The sequence below is a fragment of the Xenopus tropicalis genome, chromosome 2 (genome assembly GCF_000004195.4).
Source record: "Xenopus tropicalis strain Nigerian chromosome 2, UCB_Xtro_10.0, whole genome shotgun sequence".
Lineage (NCBI taxonomy): Eukaryota > Metazoa > Chordata > Amphibia > Anura > Pipidae > Xenopus > Xenopus tropicalis.
Window position 1 is genome coordinate 35,392,495 of NC_030678.2, and position 24,652 is coordinate 35,417,146.

At 39.6% G+C, this 24,652-nt stretch overlaps 1 protein-coding gene across 2 annotated transcripts in view; it reads right to left on the reverse strand.

Moving 5' to 3' along the window:
• The window catches only part of dph1 (diphthamide biosynthesis 1), a 160,713-nt gene that overhangs the window by 21,560 nt on the left and 114,501 nt on the right, over nt 1–24,652 (reverse strand). For both annotated transcript variants that reach the window (XM_012956575.3, NM_001142155.1), the window contains 1 exon segment: nt 18,003–18,124. In XM_012956575.3, the coding sequence (XP_012812029.1) occupies nt 18,003–18,124 (122 nt within the window).

Sequence of the window (24,652 nt, forward strand, 5' to 3'; positions counted from 1 at the left end):
TTATAAGCAAGGAAACACAGGGAGCAGATTGAGCTGACAATTCTTCAGGCCAAGTGGCATTGAGCATGGTCAAAAAATCCTGCAGATAAGTTACTAAATAACAGTAAAAACTGCCTGTAAAATTGACGAAGTGGTTACATTCTCTGTTTCAATATTTTTTATTCAACTTTGTATTTATCTAATGGAACAATTTAAAGGTGAATATATAATTATTTCACAGTTTCAGCCTCCTGTAAGTAATCATTGTTACTTCTAAAGCTGCTCTATTATTATATTTAGTCAAAATCGAGACCGTGCAAAAAGGGCTTGTGGCCTTATGCCACTGAGGCTTCACACAGCCAGCAAGTTACTAGACCCTGCCAAACTCTGTAGGGCTCATTTACACCTGCAAGTGCAGCTGCGGTCCCACAATTTCCCTGCAGTTAGTTGAACATAAAACCAGTTTCATTAAAGGCACTTGTGTCAAAATGCAATCCTTAAACATTTGTATGGTTGTGCTCTGTGCCATTCAGCCCTTCCTAGAGCTACTGCCACCCCCTGACCAAGCAGTAGCTCCAGGGTTCCCTTTGTGCCCGGTGTCAATAGGCGCAGAACACTTGCACCTTTGGAACCTGGAAATGACAGGATGGACGTCCACACAATAATGTTCAATTTGCAGTGAATTGCACATGCAGTTGTGGTAATTTTGCTGAATCAGCCACAATTGAGGTAGGCAATGTGCTTGGCACATTTCTGCTGGAAATCTGGGAAAAAAACACTGCATTGTGGGAAACAAACCTGGTGACTCTGCTTGAAACTGCACTTTGCTCCCTGCACTTGGAGACCTACATGTGCTCTTGTGTCTTTTACTACATTAGAATTTTATCAGCAAAGAATATTTCCTCTATTTTGGGATTATTCTCCTTGTCCTTGTGCTTGGAGCTGGACTTTCTTTGAGCTAGTGACTGATGATAAACTCTCAGGTTGAAGAATGAAACAGAAGCAGATATGACCCATTTACTTTTTAATGAAAGGCTGTCAATTTTTCCTCTCGTTTGTAGGCAATTAAAGTTGTGCAGGAGAAATGTGTCGCGGGCAGCATATATGATTGTTTTAATCCCACAAGCTCTTACAGTAACGTGCAGCCTGCAGAACACTCGGTCTCTTTATTATTTATTCCTTTTTCCCACCAGACTTTATAATTTCCAATGAAGCTGTGATGACAAAGACGCTTTGTTGATCCAAAAGAAAGATATGGGAGAGCTTGGCTCCCTTATTATCCGACAGCAATGGCTGATCCCACTGTAAAAAGCAAATTGGGCAAAATCCCATGTGCCATCAGTATCCCAGGCAGGAGCAATTGATTATCTTCAGTGTGTGCTCAGCCTTCTATCCAAGCAAAGACACAGACAGTCTCAGGAATTTAATTTGACATCACACCAAAGGTTTTCTTTGCAGGGATTAGTGCACACACAGACACACATATTGACCTTTTGGGTTGTTGACCTTTGTTTTATTTTCATTCTGTAACTACATCCATGGTAAATGAGTGGGAGCTGTCACACTACTTGTTTCTAACAATGTAATTAGATCTTCTTAGGTTAAAGTCAAGTGCTACCCTGGGTAAAGCTAAGACTTAAGGTGCAGGGAGAATTTTGTTGCAGTTTCTAGTGGAATACCACTGCAGTCACACCACCCAAAATTGCTTGTGACTATTCTTCTTAGCAAAGCACGGAAATGTACTGTCGATAGTAGACACAGGCGGTGACAGATGGACACCTCTCAGGAAGCGCTGACAGGCAGTTTTAGGCATTCTAACCCTTCTGTTCTCAGCTAGAGCACCACAGCAGTCTAAATTGCCTGTGTGCCACAATCCTAAGCACTCACGTGATTCGGATACAAGTGCAACGTTTTCCATATCAATGTAGGGGGATTGTTACTAACATGTACCTTACATATTCCAAATGGCTCATGGCTCTTATTCAGAACAGGAAAGAAATCACTGCCATAAATGCCAAATCTGAGGTATCTATATCGGATTCAATTTGTACATACTACAAAAACTATGGCAAAACACTAGAAAATGATTTTCATAGGCAAGTTAAAGCTCAACTGATTTTTAGTTTCCTGCCTTACCCCACTTGAGATCACAGGACCTAAGAGATGATAGATAGTTATCAAATGTATGTGGCCAGTTACCAGAGGGCTGCCCACAATGTCCCTCCTTGTTACAGCAGGAGAAGAAGAGAAAGTTCTACCCTTAAAGAAACACTAACAACAAAAAATGAAAGTGTTTTAAAGTAATTGATAAATATTGTAATGCTGCCCTGCACTGGTAAGGGCAAACTCATACCTGACATACATAATGCAGGAATAGAGAAGTGGATCCATTCTCATCAGCAGCTCCATATAACTGTACTGACAGCCACCTTTTGTGGCTTTTTTCGGCCCAATCAATGCTCCTCAAGTCTATTTGCTTGCATAATGGATCCAGATACCAGTTTGTATGGACCTGGCACCTTAGCCATGCCCCCTAGCCTTTCTGACAGGCTCCTCTTCTTCATGGTGATATCCATGATGGTTGGATTTGGGTTTTTTTTTTTCTTTTAATATGTTTGCACTTCATAAATATGTGTAAAAAATAATAATTTGAAGCATGAATGGAACCAATGTTCCCTATATTCTCTTCTGCTACTACTGCAAAGGTTTCTGGCCCAAGATTTTATACTAGCAGAGGGAAACCCACTGTCATACACTTGTGTGCATACACATACACTGTACATCATTACACACACAGTCCCTGGCACCCAGTGAATATAAATTATTTGTATGTGTCAGCATCTTTGGGTCCTCATGATTCTCATTCTCTCCCCTTTGTCCCTTGTCTCAATTCCCTGTCCATCACCCCATGCCTCCCTCTCAGCGTTCCGCCGTAACTGTCTCGGCCCGCAGTTTGCCGCCGGTAATTGAGTCGTATATCAGGACAGATAATAGATGGGAGGCCAGAATGTAATTGGGGAAGAAAAATGTCCAAAGCCTGCATCACAGGAGCATTAATTTTATTTAAGGACAGCAAATTAGAACACGCTCCTCTCCCATCACCTAATTATTTTAGGTAATGAAAATGCTTAATGTGGTGTGAATTCTCTGAATTACAATCAAAATAAATAAATATCTGTAGAAGTAGAGTGAAAGAGAGCAACAGAAAGAGAAAGAAATAAGACAGGGCTCTAATAAATAATGTCAGGAATCCAAGAAACAAAGTGTCTCAGCAGAGAGCCAGCCAGGAATCTGAAGAGAAGAAACATCAGATATAGCATGTATTATTATCCAACCTGCACCCATTCAGCTGCCGGTGACCTACAACACCCAGACTCAGCCATAGACTGTAGAGAGATCTGTATTAGAACAAAAGTCAAAGGGACAAAGGCCTTATAGTAGGAATGAACATCTCCTACCTCTTCCCTGCAAAGCAAGGCCAAAACTGTGCAGGTTTTGCTAAGCAACCTTCTCCCATTCTCAGGCTTTTTTTCCCCTAGCCGAGAGCTACTTAACGGTGCTATTTTTAAATGTCAGTAATACGCTGCAGCAGCAGTGCACTTACAGTCAGACAGCGCTGCGCTCGCTCAAGTAGTCGGTGCATCAATTATGCATATTCTTCCTCGTTTCACAATGCCAATCATGTTTTGCTCACCAGTATTCTGCATTTGGCTGGTAAAGACTTTTTAACCACCTTAATCTTTATAATTAGATGTTAGCCTAAAAGCGATGGCAAATAAAAGCAAGGAGAAGTTTGTTAAATGTTAAATGTGTTGCTGCTAACAGGAGCTTGTTGTTGAAAAGAAGCTTTGATATTAAAAGGGGCCAACTAACCATATCTTCTTTAACCAAAGCTTAAAGGGGTTGTTTAACTTTGAGTTAACTTTTAGTACAGGTATGGGATCCCTTATCCAGGCCATCTCCCATAGACTCCATTTTAAGCAAATAATTCTAATTTTAATAAATGATTTCCTTTTTCTCTGTAATAATAAATCAGTACCTTGTACTTGATCCCAACTGAGATATAATTAATCCTTATTGGAGGCAAAGCAAGCCAATAGGTTTATTCAATATTTAAATGATTTTTAGCAGACTTGGGTTATGGAGATCCAAATTATGAAAAGATCCCTTATCCAGAAAACCCCAGGTCCCAAGCTTTCTGGATAACAGGTCCCATACCTGTATGATGTATTCGGAGACAGTTTGCACAGTTCGGCACTCTCCAGTTTGGAATTTCAGCTATCTGGTTGCTAGGGTCCAAATTACTCTAGCAACTAGGCAGTGGTTTGAATTAGAGAGATGAAAATATAATTAGGTTAGAGCTGAATAAAAAGACAAGTAATAAAAAAATGACAATAACAATAAAACTGCAGCCTCACATAGCAATTGTTTATGGGCTGCCAGGGTCAGTGACCTCCATTTAAAAGCTGGAAAGAGTCAGAAGAAGAAGGCAAGTAATTCAAAAACTATAAAAAAAAAAAATAAAGAGCAAAGACCAAGTGAAAAGCTGCTGAGAACTGGCTATGTTATAGAAATAACATACTCCGAAATCTGAAGGCAAACTACCCCTTTAAAGAATATCTATAGCAGCTATATGTTTATAAAGTACAGAGGGCTTGTTTGGTTTGTATGAGTAAATATACATTCTCTTCCTCTTCTACTCAATTCTATTAAATGAACTGATTCTGGAGAGAATACTTAGTGGGCCCCAGTTCTTACTCCCTTCACCCTGTTCTGACTTAACACTAGGGGGCACATTTACTAACCCACGAATCCGAATTGGAAAAATTCAGATTGGAAAACGAACATTTTGCGACTTTTTCGTATTTTTTGCGATTTTTTCGTCGCCTTTACGACTTTTCGGAAATTGTCGCGACTTTTTCGTAACCATTACAACTTGCGCGAAAAAACGCAAGTTTTTCGTAGCCATTACGATTCACTCGTATCTTGTCGCGACTTTTTCGTACTGAGCGCTCGTAAGCGGCGGCCGAAACTTTCAGACTTAGCATGATTTTGGAAGCCTCCCATAGGACTCAATGGCGCCCTGCAGCTCCAACCTGGCCTAAGAAAAGTCACCATATTGAAGCTTGAATGAATCCGAATCTTTCGTACTCGGCGCGAAAGCTGCGAAAAAGTCTTAACGCTACGAAAAAATCGCAACATTTTGCGCAACTTTCGGAATGGCTACGAAAAAGTCGCGACAATTTTCCGAAAAATCGACAAATACCGATCATTACGAAAAAAACGCAATCGGACGCATTCGGCCCGTTCGTGGGTTAGTAAATGTGCCCCTAGGGATGCACCGAATCCAGGATTCAACCTCTTTCAGTAGGATTCGGATTCACCCAAATCCATGCCGCTGGCTGAACTGAATCCGAATCTTTAAAATCACGTGACCCTGTCACATAAACACTGAAGTTGAATTTTTGTTGCTGCATGCACAGCACCGGGTTCTCTTTAACCCATTCGGTTTGGTATTCGGCTAATTCTTTCACTATGGATTTGCGGTTTGTCCGAATCCCAAAATAGTGGATCCAGTGCATCCCTACTTAGCACAAGCACTTTTTATATCTGGTTCTGCCATCTGACAAGCAAGGAACCATTATATCTGCACACACTGATCTGTGAGACTAAACCATGTCAGTGAACCTATCAATGTTCCACATAGACAAGGAAATATATTGATTCATCGATTCAAGGAAGGCTCTCAAGCATCATGCCAGGATAAACAAACACCAAGGACCAATATTCTGGAGTATGGAGGTGCTTGGTCAATATTTCTTGTTCTTGGAGAAGTACTGACAAAGCATGCCCATACTTGGTTAGGGAAGTGGGCCATTGTATTGGGGTAGGAACTGTCCAGTCAAAAATACTTTTATTATATATGGTACTTGAGTCACTAAATGCTATAGCTTACATAATTCAGCAGTGTTACTATGCGTGGGTATCATGAAACCTGCCCTGTGTATAAAGCTGCACATCACTACTTTCCATCATCATTAATAGGTATTCATAAAGCTCCAACATTTTCTGTCAAAGTCAGAGTGATGTCAAAGCAGTTGTCGAAATAGTGGTAGAAATGTCAGCAAAGTAAAGGTCGACATTATTTCATTATTTCAGCTGCATGTCAATGAATCTGACCAGGTTGTTTGCTGCTTGGTAAAATAGCGACATCTTTTTCCCTCCCTTTGCCAAAGAAGAGTTCCTTATCCTCCTATAGGAAATGGGATTTCAGCACATATGAGCTGTTATTTTATGGCTATATAAAGGAAATTATGTGGAACACAGCTCCTCATTTAGATTGTGCTGCTAGTTATGGGGACCAGGACAAATTAGTTCCATAACTATAGTACTTTAGCTGTTGCTTCCATACACTGGGTTGCAGGCATAAAAAATGTTAAAGGAAATCTATACCCTAAAAATAAATATGGCCAAAACTGCCGTATTTTGTATACTGAACTTATTGCACCAGCCTAAACAAGGTTAAACTATCACAGACGCTGATGCTACGAAGCTGTTATGTAACAATCTGAACTAGAAAGGGAAGTTTGAGAACAAACTTCATGTTGGGTTGAAAAACGTGAAGTCACGAAATGGAATCTGATTGGCTGTTGTTGGCTCCGCCCACTTTTTCTAATCTTGGATCCACAGTTATATAGTAAAAACCACTGTGCAAAGTTTGGGGACCCTGGTTTTAATAGTGTCTGAATGGCAGCAATTTAAATTTCCCCACTGCAGTTACCCAGTGACTAACTCTGCAAAGTTTAGGGGCCCTAGGATTAATAGTTAAAGAACGACAGCAGTTTACATTTAAACCAATAAAACTCAATAGGTAAATTGTGATTGGTGGTTGGTGGGTGTGCCCACTATTTCTAACCTTGAGTCGAAGTCACCCAGTGACAAACAGTGGGCACCCTGGCATAAATAGTGTGAGAATGAGAGCATTTTAAATTTAAATCAATAAAATTCAATGGATGAAATCTGATTGGCTGTTTCCTATTTTGGAACTGCAGTCCCCCAGTGACCAACTTTGCAAAGTTTGGGGACTCGGGCAAAAAATTGTGAGACTGACAGCAAGTTACACTTTTTCTAACTTTGAACTGCAAATACCCAGTGACTAACTTTGCAAAGTGTAACAACCCTGTAATTAATACTTAAATAATGGCATCAGTTTTAATATAAACCAATGAAATTTAATGGGTGGAAATGGATTGGTTGTTGGTGGCTCCGCCCATTTGTTCTAACCCTGAATACCAGTGACTGACTGTGCAAAGTTTGAAATCCCTGATATAAATAGTGTGAGAAAGGCAGCATTTTAAATTTAAACCAAAAAAATTCAATAGGTGAAGACTGATTGGCTGTTGGTGGCTCCACCCACTTTTTAAAACCTAAAAATGCAGTCCCCTAGTGACCCCGGTGTTAATACTGTGAAAATGGCAGCAGGTTGAATTTCTAACCTTGAGTACGAAGTCACCCAGTGACTGACTCTGCGAAGTTTGCGAACCCTGGCATCAAACCAAAAAAATGTAACAGGTAAAATCTGATTGGCTGTTGGTGGCACCGCCCACTTTTTCAAAACTAAAGCAGTCCTCTAGTGACCAACTGTGAAAAGTTTGGGGACCCTGGTGTTAATACTGTGAGAATGGCAGCAGGTTGAATTTCCCCATTTAGAGTCAATAGGTAAAATCTGATTGGCTGTTGGTGGCTCCCCCACTTACAAAAAATACAAAAAACCTTAAATGCGTAGTGATCCAGTGACTGACTATGCAAAGTTTGGGAACCCTGGTAACAAACCAATAAAATTCAATAGGTGAAAAACTGTGAAAAGTTTGGGAACCCTGGTGTTAATACTGTGAGAATGGCAGCAGGTTGAATTTCCCCATTGAAAGTCAATAGGTAAACACTGATTGGCTGTTGGTGGCTCCCCCCACATTTTCTTACCTTGAACCACAGTTACCTGGTGCCTAACCCTGCAAAGTTTGGGGACCCCGGTGTTATTACTGTGAGAATGGCAGCAGGTTGGATTTCCACCAAGTCAATAGGTAAAATCTGATTGGCTGTTCACAGCTCCGCCCACTTTTGGGCATCCAGCAATCATCATATTTTCATTCAGTCTGAGCCCATGACTGTGTGATTCAAGTTTGGGGAGTGTCGCCTCAAAGCTGTAAGATTGGCAGCAGTTTCAATTCCTTATTAAAGTCAATAGGTGAAATTTGATTGGCTGTGGTTGGCCCCTCTCACTTTGGGGTCATCCAACAAATGTCGGTGTTTCATTCGGGGTGACCCTATTATTATGTTATTCAAGTTTGGGGGGTGTAGCTTCAAAGCTGCAAGAGTGGCAGCAGTTTGAAAATCTTCCCTGTCAAAGTCAATGGGAAAATTGGGGGGTTAAGAGCGGCGCCACAAAAAGACGGGGGGCCGGATTGCTTAGAAAAGCACAAGCAACCTGCTCCGCTATAGGACGAAGAAGTGTGGAGCGTTTAGAAAATGGGGGGCGCTAAGAATAAGAAGAAGCAGAAGAATAAGCCAAAGTGGAAGAACAGTATGTTGGGGTTTTCAACACAACACAATTAATTACTATTGTGTATTGTGTATTGTGACTTTTATGTTGTATATACAGAATTACAGCAAGACCGTCTCCTCTAGACTCCATTTTAAAAACATATTTGCTTTTTCTCTGTTTATATAAAATTGTACTTGATCCTAGCTAACATATAATGAATCCATACTATGGGCAAAACTATCCTATTGGGTTTATTTAATGTTGAAAATATGGAGATCAAAATTGCAGAAAGACCTTAACTAGAAAACCCCAGGTCCTGAGCATTCTGGATAACTGGTACCATACCTGTATACAGTATAAGTGAGCCGGTCCCTAAGCTCAGTAAGTGACAGCAGCACAGGGCATGTACTGGGAATTGGCAGAAAAGAAGCTGGCGGGCTACTGAGGCATCTTTGGGGGCACAGATCTGCCCTGCTAAAGGGCTGTGGTTGCCTTGGGCTGGTACAGAATCATAAAGCTTAGTGTTCAGCATTTCTAGCCTACTTATTTCTTGAGCTTTAGTTTTACCTTGTCCCACTGCCGCTACCTTGCAATATTACTATTATTACAATGACAACAATGGGGCACCAAATCACTGCCCACACTGTGTCTGATATCATAGGGACCTTAGACTGTAAGCTCCACTGGGGTAGGGACTGATGGGAATGATGTATAATCTCTGTAAAGTGCTGTGGGATATGTTGGTGCTACATAAATAAATAATTATAATAATGTATCCTGATGGCACAGAACTCAATATGAATTTGCCAAACCTAAAGCAAAGAAGGGGAAAGAAGCAAAGACCTTGTATGAGCAATCTCAGGTCCTTCTTCTCTATTAGTTCTCTCTGTATTTCCCCCTGACGCCAGTGGTCACACTTAATGTGCTTGGATCGGACAACATCCTTTTAAACTTTCCACACTGACCCCCCCTCCCCGACTTGCTAGAACAGTACGATTAACAGCGATTGTCTCTCCCCCAACCACTCCTCCCATTATCATGTCAGACTCTTCCTCTAAATCAGACTAACCACACATTAAAATTGTAAGAATGTCTAAAAGGCTCAATTATAGCCGGAAACAGTCCCCCACTCTCCACTCGAGTTATTTACAGCTCCCTGGGGTCAGTGGCAAAAATCTGTATGTATTTAGCTCCCCGCCTATAACTAATATCAGCACTAAACAAGTATTTATATCCACACTAGGTTATTTTCTCACCTTTCATGTGAAGGAAAAAAAAAAAACCCCTCCTGTTATGAAACAGCCCTGCAGGTGTATAGTCACATACTGCAGGAAAACAGTATTTTGGATAACAAGGACTACGACGCAGAAAAGGAAAAAATAAATAAGGATATGATTATAAATGGAATGATGACCAATAACGAAAATATTCTAAAAAAAAAAATAGATACAAGAAAATGCTTGGCATATTTACCCATTAATTTCGACTGAAGTCACTGGAATCACCTCAGTTATGGCACATTAATGTGTTCATATTAGTCTAATATGTGCCGTATTAGACTACAACTGTCTAATTTGCGCAACTTTTTCGTACTGTGCGTCAAAAATTACACAAAAAACTCATATTGCCACGTTGAGTACGAAAGTTTCGGATTCATTCAAGCTTCTGTATCGTGACTTTCCTTGGGCCAGGTTGGAGCTGCAGAGTGCCATTGAGCCCTATGGGAGACTTTCCTTGGGCCGGGTTGGAGCTGCAGAGTGCCATTGAGCCCTATGGGAGACTTTCCTTGGGCCGGGTTGGAGCTGCAGAGTGCCATTGAGCCCTATGGGAGACTTTCCTTGGGCCGGGTTGGAGCTGCAGAGTGCCATTGAGCCCTATGGGAGACTTTCCTTGGGCCAGGTTGGAGCTGCAGAGTGCCATTGAGCCCTATGGGAGACTTTCCTTGGGCCAGGTTGGAGCTGCAGTGTGCCATTGAGTCCTATGGGAGGCTTCCAAAATCATGCACAGAAGGATCAAGTTGGAAAGGTTTTCCCGCCATTTACAATCTTTCTATACAAAAATTGTGACTTTCAGATCGCCAGTACGATATTATCGTGACTATTCTGATTTTTTCGTAAGCATTTTCGTGATATTTTCGATCATCAGAAATTATCGTATCTAATCTGAATTTTTCCCATTTCGGGATTTGTACTCATACTTTGATGAATGCGCCCCCAAGCGTTTAGATGCTACATCAGTTCAGTTATAGGAGAAAGGCAGAAAGCAAGTTGACCCTTGTGCCAGTTGTACTGGGAGTAACAAGTACACACCGGCTTGTCATGGACAAAGGAAGTTTGGGCAATAAAGAAAATAGAAAAATCAGCAAAAGATCAGCATTATAACCAATATTACCATTTTTACATCAGTTGCCATTTTCTGCTTCCTATATTAATTCTGAACTGATACGTGCAATAAAATAGGACTTGGTGTCTGTTGAAGGAAATAAAATGGTTTCAGATAGAGCTCCTAGTTCCAATGAAAACAAATCTTATAGCTACAGCGTACAATGACAATATGGATAATTCTGTGCTTTCTTTTTTTGTGAAAACTGTTTTTCGATTTTACTCATTTGGCAAAATAAGCCCCCATGGACAAAGCAAGGTGTTGAATGAACTTTAACAGGACTTGGAGTATATAACCCATTCAGTATTGCCACAGACTTGTAAATGATTTATTAATAGGCAGATGTGTAAATTAACCCAGGGCAACCAATAAACAACCGGCTTTGCATAGCTTAATGAAGTTTTAATAATGATAATAATAGCAGATACCCAGGGTGGCTACTGAAGATTTCTGAGGAAAAAAATGCTCCTATAATCAGAGAGAGCCATGGTGCATGGAAATATAAAAATGCAGCTCCATACATTGTCACCCCTGCCTTCAAGGTACCCAATCCTTGTCAGATCCAACCATTATCAAGGGACACTGCTATAATGAAAGGAAAATGCTGCAGATGGTTCCTACTGTGAGACCTGGCACAGGGGACAGTTTCAACTGTTCTAGTGTCAGCACCACTGGGAAATTGTAACCTTTATCATAATACATGACAACATTTCTAGAATGGATACATCCTTTCTCGCTAGTAAAAATGGAAGAAGAGCTATGGCGTCACTTCAAATAATACAGCCATAAATGCACAGCTAAACAGTACACATGCCAACTGGCAGGAATCAGCCAATTTAGATAACATTACTATACAGTAAAAATGATGCTTAATAGTGATGGTAAGTTACCTTCCAAAAAGGTTTTTAAATATTTAGCTCTCTAAATCCCTAGTGGGCCAATGTACTAAAATGGCAACATATTTAAACTACTAAGGGTTGCTAAAAGAATTAAAGTTGTGATCATACAGGTTCATCCTCAATCTGCACTGCACACTGACATATGACAAGAAAAGCTGTTAGCACCCCAAATTAATATCCCAGATACAGCTGAACCAGTGAGCTGCGGAGCCTAAGCAAAATACTGATTCATGGCTCATGTAGGCAAAAAAATGCAGTTAGGGTCCCCGCAATTTACCTGCATCCGTAGTGTGTAAAACCACTTGATGTCTGACGAAGGTGCGTGCCCCCGAAACGTTACATGGTTTGCTACTATTAAAAATCAGCAGGGTTTATCCCGCTTAAACAAGTCCTGTTGTGTCGGTGTTTTTGTGCTATTTGTGTAAAACCACTTTCCATTAAAGTTACTTGCGTCAACATGAAATTCTGTATAGCTGCACTCTGCACTGCTCAGTCCTTCCTGATTTCCACTGCTGTGCCTATTGATGCAGGGAAACCCTGGAGCTACTGCCACCTCCTGACCAGGCGGTAGCTTCAAGGTTTCAACCTTTGTGCCCAATGTCGATAGGTGCAGAACTCCTACACCTGAAGAAATGGGCACAAGTGTCACTCCAAACACCAGAAATGGAGCCAGACAGACTTCTGGGCAATTACATCTGATATGCGATTATATGCGCTTGCAGTTGCAGTAATTTTGGTGACCTAGGGTACTGCTATAGGCCCAGCAAAATTTTGGCAAGTGCATTGTTCCCTTGCAATCGCAATGACGGAATTCTAGGGGGAAAAACACTGCAATTGTGCTCGAAATGGCTCTTTGCACACTGCACTTGTGTTTGTACAAGAACCCTAATATGAACAATATCATTAAACCCCAAGTAATGATACCTATATTTAAGGGGACCTGTCACCCAAAGATTTTTATGTTATATAAAATATTTAAAAGCCCTATGCTGTATAATAAAATGAAATCTCAGCTGTCAGTCATATATTGCCTGCCCCATCTGAGGCACAGAGGTGGGGCAGTAAATTACTTTCACTTTCCATTTAGCACTTCTAGATGTCACTGCACTCCTTACAGCCTGTGCATGGTCATAAGGTCTCCCATTCTGGCACTTGAACAAGATTTTGGGGTGAAACAAAAACAGTAATAACAGTGTCCCCAAAAGGCACCTGCCTGTTTGCCATGACTGTGAATTCCAAAATGAAAGGAAACACAATGTAAATAGTTTATATAGTGTAAGTAAACTTTAATTTGCTCAGCTAACATGATAGAAAAGGATTTGGAATGATTACTGTTTGGTATAAGATATTGTGGACGTATGAGGCCTCATTTATTACACCAGGACACAATTGCAAGACCACATGGTGGGGGCAAAAGCATGGCCTTTAGTACTCATAGCATAATGCAGCTAAATAGCATTTGCATCCAGGACAATGCTGCCCCATTGCATTTATGTCTTGAGCACCTCTGCATTCTGCCCCAGACTGACTCTAAGCTCTGGTAATGGACAGATACTTAGAGAATGTGCAGTGAATCAGCAGAAGGAAGATGGTGAGATAATGGGGGCATCTCCGGAGGCACAGAGCTTCAATGCTTAATAGCTGTGGTGGCTTTGGGTTGGCACAGATGCCCATAATATAGCAGTGTAGCATTTTTAACCTAATTCTTAGTTGTGCTATAGTTCTGACAGGGACCCACTTGCAATAACCCCTGAATGTGCAGTCAAAAAGTATCTGGGGAGTTAGCTTTTGCGACATTAGGGCAAAGGCAATTTAAGTAACGTAATTTTAAGCAGTCCATGAGTTAATACCGTTGGTTCTGTTCCTGTGAGAACTTTCCAGTGCAAGAAATCTTTTCATTAACCCAAGAGACAGATGAGTTGTTAAAGAAAAGGGCGAATCACTAATGAACTGAAATCCAGGCTTAAAAAAGCTTATGGGACTGGGGCTTGCCTAGGCTAATGTGAAATGAAGGAATCCCATTTTCTATGACACAGGAGTTTCCCATCATGCCCAGCGGTTGGGGCCACTCATACTTGATTGTTACCAAAGTCAGCTATGTATTTTAGTTCTCTTTTCCCCATTCTTATTAAATCAAAGAAACGTCTGTGCGATTATTTTGTTTTGAACGGCGCTGCATGAGGAGCTTTTGCTTTCCCCGCAGTGCATTAAAAGGTGAGGTGCAGGATCTCCTCACCCACCGCACAGCAATCGATGCTGATAAATATTAATGAAAATAATAAAATAATAATATGATATTGGGAGACAGAGGCTTTCATGCTAGAGCAGTCTCCGAACCAGAGCAGTTTATGTACATATAAATTAAATACTGGCAAAGCAGCACACAGCATTTTCTATTAGCAGAATATGAAGAATGACTCTATATATAATGGTGGAGGGAAAGAAATCAAAAACTTAAAGTTCATAATCAAAGTTATTGAAAGCTTGTAGCCTTTTTCTTCTATATGCTAACCAGAAAAAGACCACTTACTGACTTATTGGCCCCTAATGTTCAGATACTTTTTAAACGGCAAACACAACAAGAGATCCTCTGCACTCACCCATTGTCAGTTTATATAGGGTATTAAGACATTCTGTGCATTAAGCTATAAAGAAATACCCTCCCCTTTAAGCAAAAGAGGGATTGTTTGTCCGTATATTGCAATATACTTCAAGCTGGCCAACTATGTCAGTCATCCCCAGTTTGGCCAGTCCTACACTAATTTTAATCTGATTCATTAAGCATTCTAATGCTTCAATATACATTTTAAACAGGGACTGAGTTTTACCTACAACTTACTTGCTTTCAAGGTTAAAACCACGAAATGATTTCCCTTTTATTGGCTCCACTGGGATCACCTGACTGTAGCTGGGAATGGTGAGAGCTACAACATGGAGCCAGCCACTGCTCCTGTATAAACTATAGCAAGAAAGAGAAAGTTGTGCTCAACCACTACCTTTTAAACCATTAGGTGGGGGTGCAATGAGGCTGTGACCACATTCATATAGACAGCAACAAGAGATCCTCTGTACTCACCCATTATCAATATATATAGGACATTAGAAAGCAAAAGGCAGAACTCTGTCCATTGATTGGCTAATTAGCATGTATGTGTGCACTGTGAATCCTATGATCCAAGGAGGTGGCCCTTAATTCTTAAAATGGCAGTTTTCTATTTAGGATTACCCAATAGCACATACGCAGATTGTAAGCTCTTTTGGGCAGGGCTCTCTTCACCAATGTATGAAACCCACTTATTGTACAGCGCTGTGGAATATGTTGGTGTTTTTTAAATAAATGTTAATAATAATAATAATACTAAAAAAGTATATTTTTATGAAAATGGTTAATTTAGATGAAGCAGGGATTTACATATACAGCTTGTTTATGAGACCTACATTGTTTGGGGGTATAGTTTTCCTTTAAACAGACAGGACTGCTGAGCTTCAAAGAAGATCTAACCTAGAAACGACATGGATTTTACTGTGCTACCCTCACCTGACCACTGGGGCTGCAATTGGGTTTCTGTGACAGAGCTCACTCATACAGAGGATTGGAGTGTGGGCCTTTAATGGAAGCACTACAACTCCTCCAGGGACCATGAGGTTAAAAAAAAAGTATCTGGTCATAAACACAACACTATTAATTACATAGCACAGAGATGCTCCCAGTACACATCTGCATTCCAGTCTAATAGCAACAACTAGGCCTCCTTAAGCAAAACCTAGGTCTGCAAATTGTCGGAAAAAAAAAGGGAAAAGTACAAGCTTAAGCGCACAGTAGAAGCACTCAGAGCAAGGCAGCAGCTGGAAATGCTAAATCTAAATCAAGCAATAAGAAGGGGTTTTGCTCAAGGGATCAGAGTTTTCATAATCCCAGTTTAGAGCACAATGTGAACGGAGGGCAATATTTTTTGCATTTATCTATATAAAAATTATATAATTGGAAAAGGTTCAGGGAAGGGGATAGAGATCAGGACTGGAAACTGTTGTAAAGGATTTATTTACAAACACAAAGCAATATCCAAACTGCAAAATCTAGCCACATGTATGCACAACAGCATACAATTTAATAAAAAGGCCGAAAGAACACACTGGAACTCACTGCAAATAGCTAGGAAGCATGTATGGATGCAAAAATGCCCTTTGTTCCACAATTGCAAATATTCAAGCTCTATGTAATAATTTGTGTAATTAAGCTGGCACCAAGCATACGCTATTCCCTGACAAGCTCACTCTCCCACCCTTACTAGGGCCTCATAATACATCACACATTGTGGCTACAATATGTCAGAGCTAATATTTGAGCTTTTGAATTTTGAGAGGATGCTGATAAATGTCTACTCAATACATATTGTGCAAGATTCTGTGCTGCCGGCTTAAGACACTTGTTGCACTGTGTAAAATGAACTGTACTATTAGGCAAACGCACTTGAAAGCTCTTGGAAGAGGCAACTTTAATTTTGGATCATAACAAAGCTGTGAGACCAGGGCTGCTGGCACCTCCATCCTTGTATTTGGTCATAGACAGGCAGATATCTGCTCCGTTGAGAAAGGAGGTTTCACCAACAGCTAGGGAAAAATTACTTTATTGTAAAAGCAACACAGTTATGGATTCCCTACCAAGAGTGGTGTTATTTTTAAAGGGGCAGTATACCTCCGTTGTTCAACATAAAGTCAATGAATAGGGCTTGTGCTGAACATACTTTTTAGCAAAATCCCTTTTTGCTTAGTAGGACAAAGATGGGATTTAAAGTTACTCCATGTTTAGTTCTTGCGAGGAAGATAACTACCATTTAACAGCCCCTTCCCTTCACACTTTGTTGTGACTCTGCATTGTGCATTATGCAGGGTGATTATCTGTGCAATGGTAATTTAATCTACCTTGCAAGGACCAAACATGGAGTAGCCTTCATTTCTCCATTTGCCCTGGTTAGCACAAGAAATAACAAAAAACATTGCTTTTTTGTGATTAAAACAACAAGCAAAAAATATGTTTAGCCCTATTTATTTCACTCATGATGAACAAGGGGGAATACTGCCCATTAATCCATGCACCGAATCCAAGATTCGGCCAAGATTCTGTCTTTTACGGCAGGAATCGGATTCAGCCGAATCGAATCCTAAAAATAACGTGACTTTTTGTCGAATAAACACAGAGATTGAAAATGTAACCATTCCGTAACCCAATTCGCATATGCTAATTAGGATTCGGATTCAGTTCGGTATTCGGCCAAATCCAAAAAAGTGGATTCGGTGCATTCCTAGGTAATGAAAAGGGTACCATCAGTTATTAGTAATTTAGATAGGATTAACCAAGCAACTTTCTTAGTGCCATTTTGGTTTTAGTAAAGTTTTCCCCACCCCGTAGAGCATAATTAGCAGCTCACAGCATCTTGGTGGTCAAATGCTGAACTTACATCTTTAATCAACCTAACTTAACATATAATGATGATGTGGCTAAATACAATAATACACATATTCATTCCTCCCTATATTAGCTAATTAAACCCCTGTTGAAAATTTTTCTTCCACTGCCCAAATGTACTCATTCATACAACATCAACTTATTTTCCATTGTCTACGTGCCTTAGTAGTTTTCAAAAGCCGCCAACTTAGTCCTTACATGGCACCTCAGAAGAATCCTATAATTCAGAAGGCTGAATTATAGGATCCTTAGAGCAGGGTGCTCATTATAAACTGTGTTCCTGTAATATGGGTCTGTAATTATTTGTTATTGTCTTCAGACCCCATTGTACTTTGCTGTGAAATGCGCTGGAAACCTTCAAATTATAATTATATTCAGCCTTACAATAAATTTAGATTAAAAAAAGCCTAAAAACACAATAGCCCAATGTTAACAAAAAACCCCATTTCCAATGCATTAAAAATTGCATTTATTGTACATTATGTTAATAAAGATATGTATTGAATGGAAAGTGAGCAGAATGCTTACTTAATAACAGTGCAGTACAATGCTATTTTTACACAGTATTATATTCCCATCAGTGAAGTGAACTCTGGCATCATTTGCATACATTTACGGCATTTAATTTTATAAAATACCATGATAAATTGTCTGGGTTGGATCATTAACATGATTATTGGTGTAGGACCAATACAAGTTACCATCTTGTGGGATTAAAATGACTGTTACTTACACTACGGCATCCACAGACTTGTCCAGCTTTGGAGAGGTGCAACCTAAGATTTCTCCAGGTGACAGCGGCTTGCACTGTGGAACAGTCACTTTGTAGTCCATACGTAAGGCTTGGTGAGCTGCCTGACGTGGAGACATAAAAGGGTTAACATGCTGCTGTTAGTAAAATGTGTATTTCTATTATATATGATTTGATGTTTAAGCCCTACTTGTGTTGTACAGCACAGTGAAATACAGGGTATGTTAGCACTAAATAATAATATATGTTACCTATATACAGAGTAATGATACAGAGTAATAACACAGTGCTGTTTCTTAAGTGGTCAATTTTAGTCAGAAACCAATTACTTGCCTGTATATTTTTGGAGTGCTGGGAGAAGCCACACGGAAACGGGGAGAACATACAAACACCTAGCAGATAGTGTCCTGCTGGGATTGAACTCAGGACCCCAGTGCTGCAAGGCAGACGTGCTGAGCCACCCAATAAGGCACCTCTATTTATATATAAAAAAAAAAAACAATATGGAATAGGATCGCTATGTGCATACCTTCAAATACCACGGTCAGGCCATAGTTTACGATATGGAGGCCCATAAGGCCTAATTTCTGGGGTTTAATGGGAGGAAGATGTTTTATAAGATTAAAATATTCACAGCACCTCACTCCTATAAGATGTCAAAGTATTGCAGCAAGACTAACCCCTTTGTGGTTGGTTTTCCCACCCATACAGAAGTCACAAACTCAAGAACTCCTGTTGGATGGCTGCACTCAAAATGGAAGGAAAAAAAACCTCATGTGTATGTCAATGTATATGGAGCCCCTACTTCAGTAGTGCTAACCTTCAGTCTGCCATAAGTTTTACCCACACTCATTTGACCAACAAGGTTGTGTCATAGTATTAAAGAACTACTCAGTAGCGCACTGTGCCAAAAAGGACAAAACATGTACCTAGAGATTTTCAAAGGAAGAGAACTACATAGCAGCACATGTGCCTAAAAACATATGCCTAGAGCTCTATGTTTATGGCTTTGTGGTCCATTAGCCTGTATGTTTTTGTAGCCAATGCTGGGTATGGGCACATCTACTAAGCTGCCCAATGACACTGTGGAAAGCCCTGATCTTAATCCAATTAAAAACATATATATTTGAATATTGAGACGCACAAGTTTCATCCAACAATCCTGAAACACAGAGAGCAAAGTGTTTTCTGGGGTTGGGTTGGTACCATGAATTCAATTTCAACTGGATTCCCAATGTTACTGCTCTGTGAGTCACAATAAGCGCTTCTATTTACAAACCTTTTTATGCACTTAATGTGTGGTTGAGATGAAACTTAGAACACCTCTAAGTGCATGAGCTAATTGATCTCATTTGATCTGTGGTTAAGCTGTGTCACATTTTATTGTCTTTTTCCAAATGCAACATGATATTTTTATTCCTCTGAAATCATAATAAATGGCTATGATTCAAACACCTGCAACTGCATTTTGCTGCCTTGGTTTTTCATGGTGTTGAGATGCATTGATATCAAGAACTACATACAGAATTCAAATACTCAGAATGGATTTACAAAATACTCAAAATGGATATAAAAATGAATGTAGAATCCCAAAACAATAAAAATGCATGTGCATTTAGAAACAAATAGAGATATGGGACCTGCTCTCCATAACGCTTAGGACCTGGGGTTATCCAGATACAGGGTCTTTCCGTAATCTGGATCTCCTACTAAAAATCATTTTACATTTTATAAATGTAAACAAAATAAACCCAACAAGATACTTTTTCCTTAAATAAGAATGTATTATATCTTAGTTGGATCAAGTACAAGGTACTGTTTTATTATTACAGATAAAAAATGTAAAATTCTGATTTGATTAAAATGGAATGTATGATAGATGACCTCCCGTAATTAGAAGCTTTCTGGTAATTGGTTCACGGATAGATCCCATGCACAAAAACATATAAATGCAGCAATGCATTTTTATACATTCAACATGTACGGCCACTCAGACTCTACTGTGTACTTCGCACAAATACCTGGTATAAACTCAAAAGCATAAAAATAAAGGCATACATAAAGAAATCAGTGCTTTGGTCTAAAATAGTTTAACTCCGAAAACTAGTTTAAGTAACCACAAGTTTCAGTTACAGGTGCATTTTAATCATGTGACAATACAAAGATCAGTGGCAGAGCATGGTGCAATTTGATCAGTATAATTTTGCTAGAAAATGTATGTATCTTCTGTTAAAATTCCCAATTTATCAGTACAATGTCATTTTAAACTGTTGAGTTTGGAGGCAAGGTGACATTACTGGAGCAAAAATAATGTTAATCAAGGTCAATAAAACATATGGCTACATCAGTTGCTAGGTTCTCATTAAAAAACTTTCTATAAAGCCTACAAAACAAAAACAGAATACTGTATCTTCACTGTACAACAATGATTCTAAACCTATTGGTTGGGTTTATAATGGGTCTCCATGACCCCATTTTGTAGGGTGAAATGTATTTGTAAAGCAGTCAATAGTAATTATTAAGGACACAAAAACAAGTTTGTCAGACCCCTAAGAAAGGTAAGAAACCTGCTGTACAATATACAAGTTAACCTGGCATAATGTGAAAAATGAACTGATCCACAATGATTTATGAATGTACAAAATGAAAATCCATTGGGATTAATGACACTGGTGAAGAATTTATTTTGGTAGAAACTGCAATAAGAGTAACAGTAACTGAACTGGATTATTATAGAAAACATTTCTCAAGCAAATTAAGCCCAGTCTATTAATCCCTCTTCAGATAGTTGAGGTTCCTTGAAGGAGTCTTGTGAGACAGATCTTGAATCTTCTATTTCTATCCATCACAGACAATATTATATCCACTATTTATTTTGTTCTAGTTCATATTTCATATCTTGTACTTGATCCCAACTAAGATAATTAACTCTTATTGGAGTCAAAACAGTCCTATAAGGTTTATTTCATGTATAAATTATTTTCAAGTTATGGAAATATCCCTTATCCGGAAAACCCCCCAGATCCCGGGCATTCTGCATAACAGGTCTCATACATGTACATTTAAAGGCAAATTTTAGTATGTCAGCCCAAAATCAACTCCCCCCCATTATTCAATGATGGCGCCCTAGGCAACCCGGTCAGCTACATGCACCAACCCCACCCCCCGGCACGGTGTGCGATGCAAAGGGACGTAACGCAAAACTGATCGCGTACTAGGGGTAGGCAGGAGAGGTTCCTGTCTGGCGCCCACCAATCGTTGCGCCCTAGGCAGCTGCCTCTTCTGCCTACCCCTAGTTCCGGCCCTGGACCCGACATGCACTTCCACAAGCATTTTTATGTGATTGCCATGAGTGATTCCTTAAAGCCTGTCCATTGGCTAGTCAGAATTCTAGAACAGAATTTCCTTATCCATTAAGCAACCATTTGTTAGTGACCTTCTTTGGGGAGATCAGTGTTGGCCACATCTTATAGTCTAACATAATACTTCTGTCATCTGGAAAGCCTCCTTTCATTTCTCCTGGAAACAATGACAGAGATACTAATAGTATGTAAACCCCTTTTCCAGATAATCAACATGCACAGCAAGGCATTTCCCAGGTAGTTGCACAAGTAACATTCTTTTATAAATACAAGCCAGATAAGAAAATAACACTAACTTATATATTTCATTTCCTGATCTTTCTTGTTCTCTCGTTACTGAATGATTCTACTGAAATTCAGGAAAACTATCTCCCCGAGGAAAAAGAAAAAGCAAACTGCCTCGCACCACCATATTTCTAAATTTAACTCTGACCCTAAACTCAGACATATTTTTTCCTGATCACTGCTGCTCCCGGTAGGCCTGCGGATTCGAGCAACATCCATCAACTTGTTGTGATGGGTCTGCAATTGCTGTTCAAAAAGATAACAAAACCCATTCTTTGGTTTCAGAGGACAAAATCAAAAGATAATAATGGAGGCGCTCACATAAGTAAAATGTATAATGTCTTAGTAGCCAGGGCACTTTGATGAAGAGTTCCTAACCCACAGTACCAGCGGCCACAATGTTACTGCGTGTGTGTATTTATATATACACACACACACACACAAACACATTAGGGACAAAAAATATGAACTAGAACAAAATAAATAGTGGATATAATATTATCTGTGATGGATAGAAATGGAAGATACAAGAACTGTCTGGGAATCTTATTCATGGCTTCCTTAAATGTAAAAAGTAGCTAAAATATAAGCAGACATTTCTGATGTTGTGACAGGAAAAGAAACAAAGCCTTTCTCTCTCCTTCTGCTGGCTTTATATGAAGATATAATTCTTATCAATTAATATTTACCCTTCTCAGGTGTATGCACAGGGCCGGAACTAGGAGTATGCAGAAGAGGCACCTGTCTAGGGCGCAACAATTGGGGGGCGCCAGGCAGGAACATCTCCTGCCTACCCCTTGTCTGTGCTTCCTTGTCATTGCCCCCGCAGCTTTTCATCCGGTGGAGGGTGCAGGGGCGAGGTGGGTGACTGGTTGGCTGGGCCCGCCCCTGCGTATGCAATTAGCAGTCTCATTCACAAATAGCGGGAGAAACCAGCAGAACAGAAAGAATGATATTTCCATTAAAGGACAAGGAAAGGTTAATATAAATTAAAAGTAAGTCTAAAGGCATTTTAAGGCATACTTTTTAAGTACTTACTGCATATCTAAATTCCCAGATCCCTGCTTGCTTCTCTGAGATATGGTGCTGGCAGCCTACAGCAGTGTGAAGCCTACAGTGACATCACTGAAATCTCTCTCCCCTTCCTCTAGGTGCCAGCGGCAGCCTTCCTATTCTCTGAGCATGTGTGTAACTTGATCCTGTCTCCTGTTCTGAGCTACACATGCCCACAGACAGCCAATCAGAAGCGGATCTGGCAGAGGGGAGGGGGGGGGTAGGGAATGAAACACATGCGCAGTATGCAGCAAGGAGGGAAAGGAAGGGAGAATACCTTTTTAGAGATGGCTGTCTGTTCTAGAAAATGTGAAGTAAGTGTGACTGAGTAAATATTTGATTAGGTGAGCCAAAAGTGTGGCGTTTTTACTAACACATAGGAGGACTAATGGTATGCTTTTTAAATTTTGACTTGCATTCTCCTTTAAAAATGAGAAGAAAGGCAGAAACCATTTTTCTTGCTTGCTGGACTCTTCTGAGTATGATCCTGATTGGAGGATTTTGTATGTTAAACAGCCAGAGCAGGGCAGGTTAAAACAAAATCAAATATAAAAAAAAAATTAAAAAAAATTCCAACAACCTCACGACTTGGATGGTAGAGATTGTAGACATTAACAATTCAATTTATAAAGAAATTGAGGGCACCGGTTACAGGTATGGAATCCATTATGCGGAAAACCATTATACAGGAAGCTCCAAATTACAGAAGGCCATCTCCAATAGACCCACTTTAATTAAATAATTCTAATTTTTAAAATGATTACCCTTTTCTCTGTAATAATAAATTACTTAAATTATTATTTAATGTTATTATTTTTTAGTAATTATAAGGTATGGAGATCCAAATTACAGAAAGACCCCTTATCTTGAAAACCCCAGTAACTGAGCATTTTGATAACAGGTCCCATATCTGTATTAAAGAAAATCTATACCCCCAAACAATGGAGGTCTCTATAAAAAAAGATTGCATAAAACAATGGAGGTCTCTATAAAAATATATTGCATAGAAAATAGCAATTTTAAGTATTAAGGGCCGCCTCCTGGGATCATACAATTCACGGTGCATGCAAACAAACCAAGGGCACACGTACATGTAAGGTCACATCAGCCAATTAATGGGCAAAGTTCTGTATTTTACTCCCACACTTCTTCCTGTTACAGTTAGAGCTGCATTATTTCGCGTCAGGTGATCCCTGAGGGAGCACACAGCCCATCGCAAAATGAAGGCACAAGGAAAAAAATGTAAAAGGGCAATATTTACTGATATACATATTCTGGTTTGATAAGATACATTGATAGACCACTTAATATGATATAATCTGTTGGTTACGTATTCCTTAAATTCCTTATATCCATGAGAATAAGATCATATTACATTATCATGTTAGGTAATTTGCTGCCCTAGCACCACTAAGTGATATATTTTTTGCTTTCTGAGTACAGGTATCGGACCCCTTATCCGGAAACCCATTATCCAGAAAGCTCCGAATTACGGAATGCCCGTCTCCCATAGACTCCATTTTAATCAAATAATTCAGAATTTTAAAACTGATTTCCTTTTTCTATGTAGAAATAAGACAGAACCTTGTAATTGATTCCAACTAAGATATAATTAATCCTTATTGGATGCAAAACAATTCTATTGGGTTTAATTAATGTTTTATTGATTTTTTAGTAGACTTAAGGTATTGAGATCCAAATTACGGAAAGACCCCTTATCCGGAATACCCTTGGTCCCGAGCATTCTGGATAATGGGTCCTATACCTGTACTACTTTTACTTTTTTCCCCTTTTGTAAGCTGTATGAAAGATGGAGTAATGCAGAGATGCAGCCACGATCACACTTCACTGGATCAAATTTGTCAACATCCAATTTAAAAACTGGTCGCACAAAAGCATCATAAAGAACAAAAACATCCCAAGTCCAAGTTC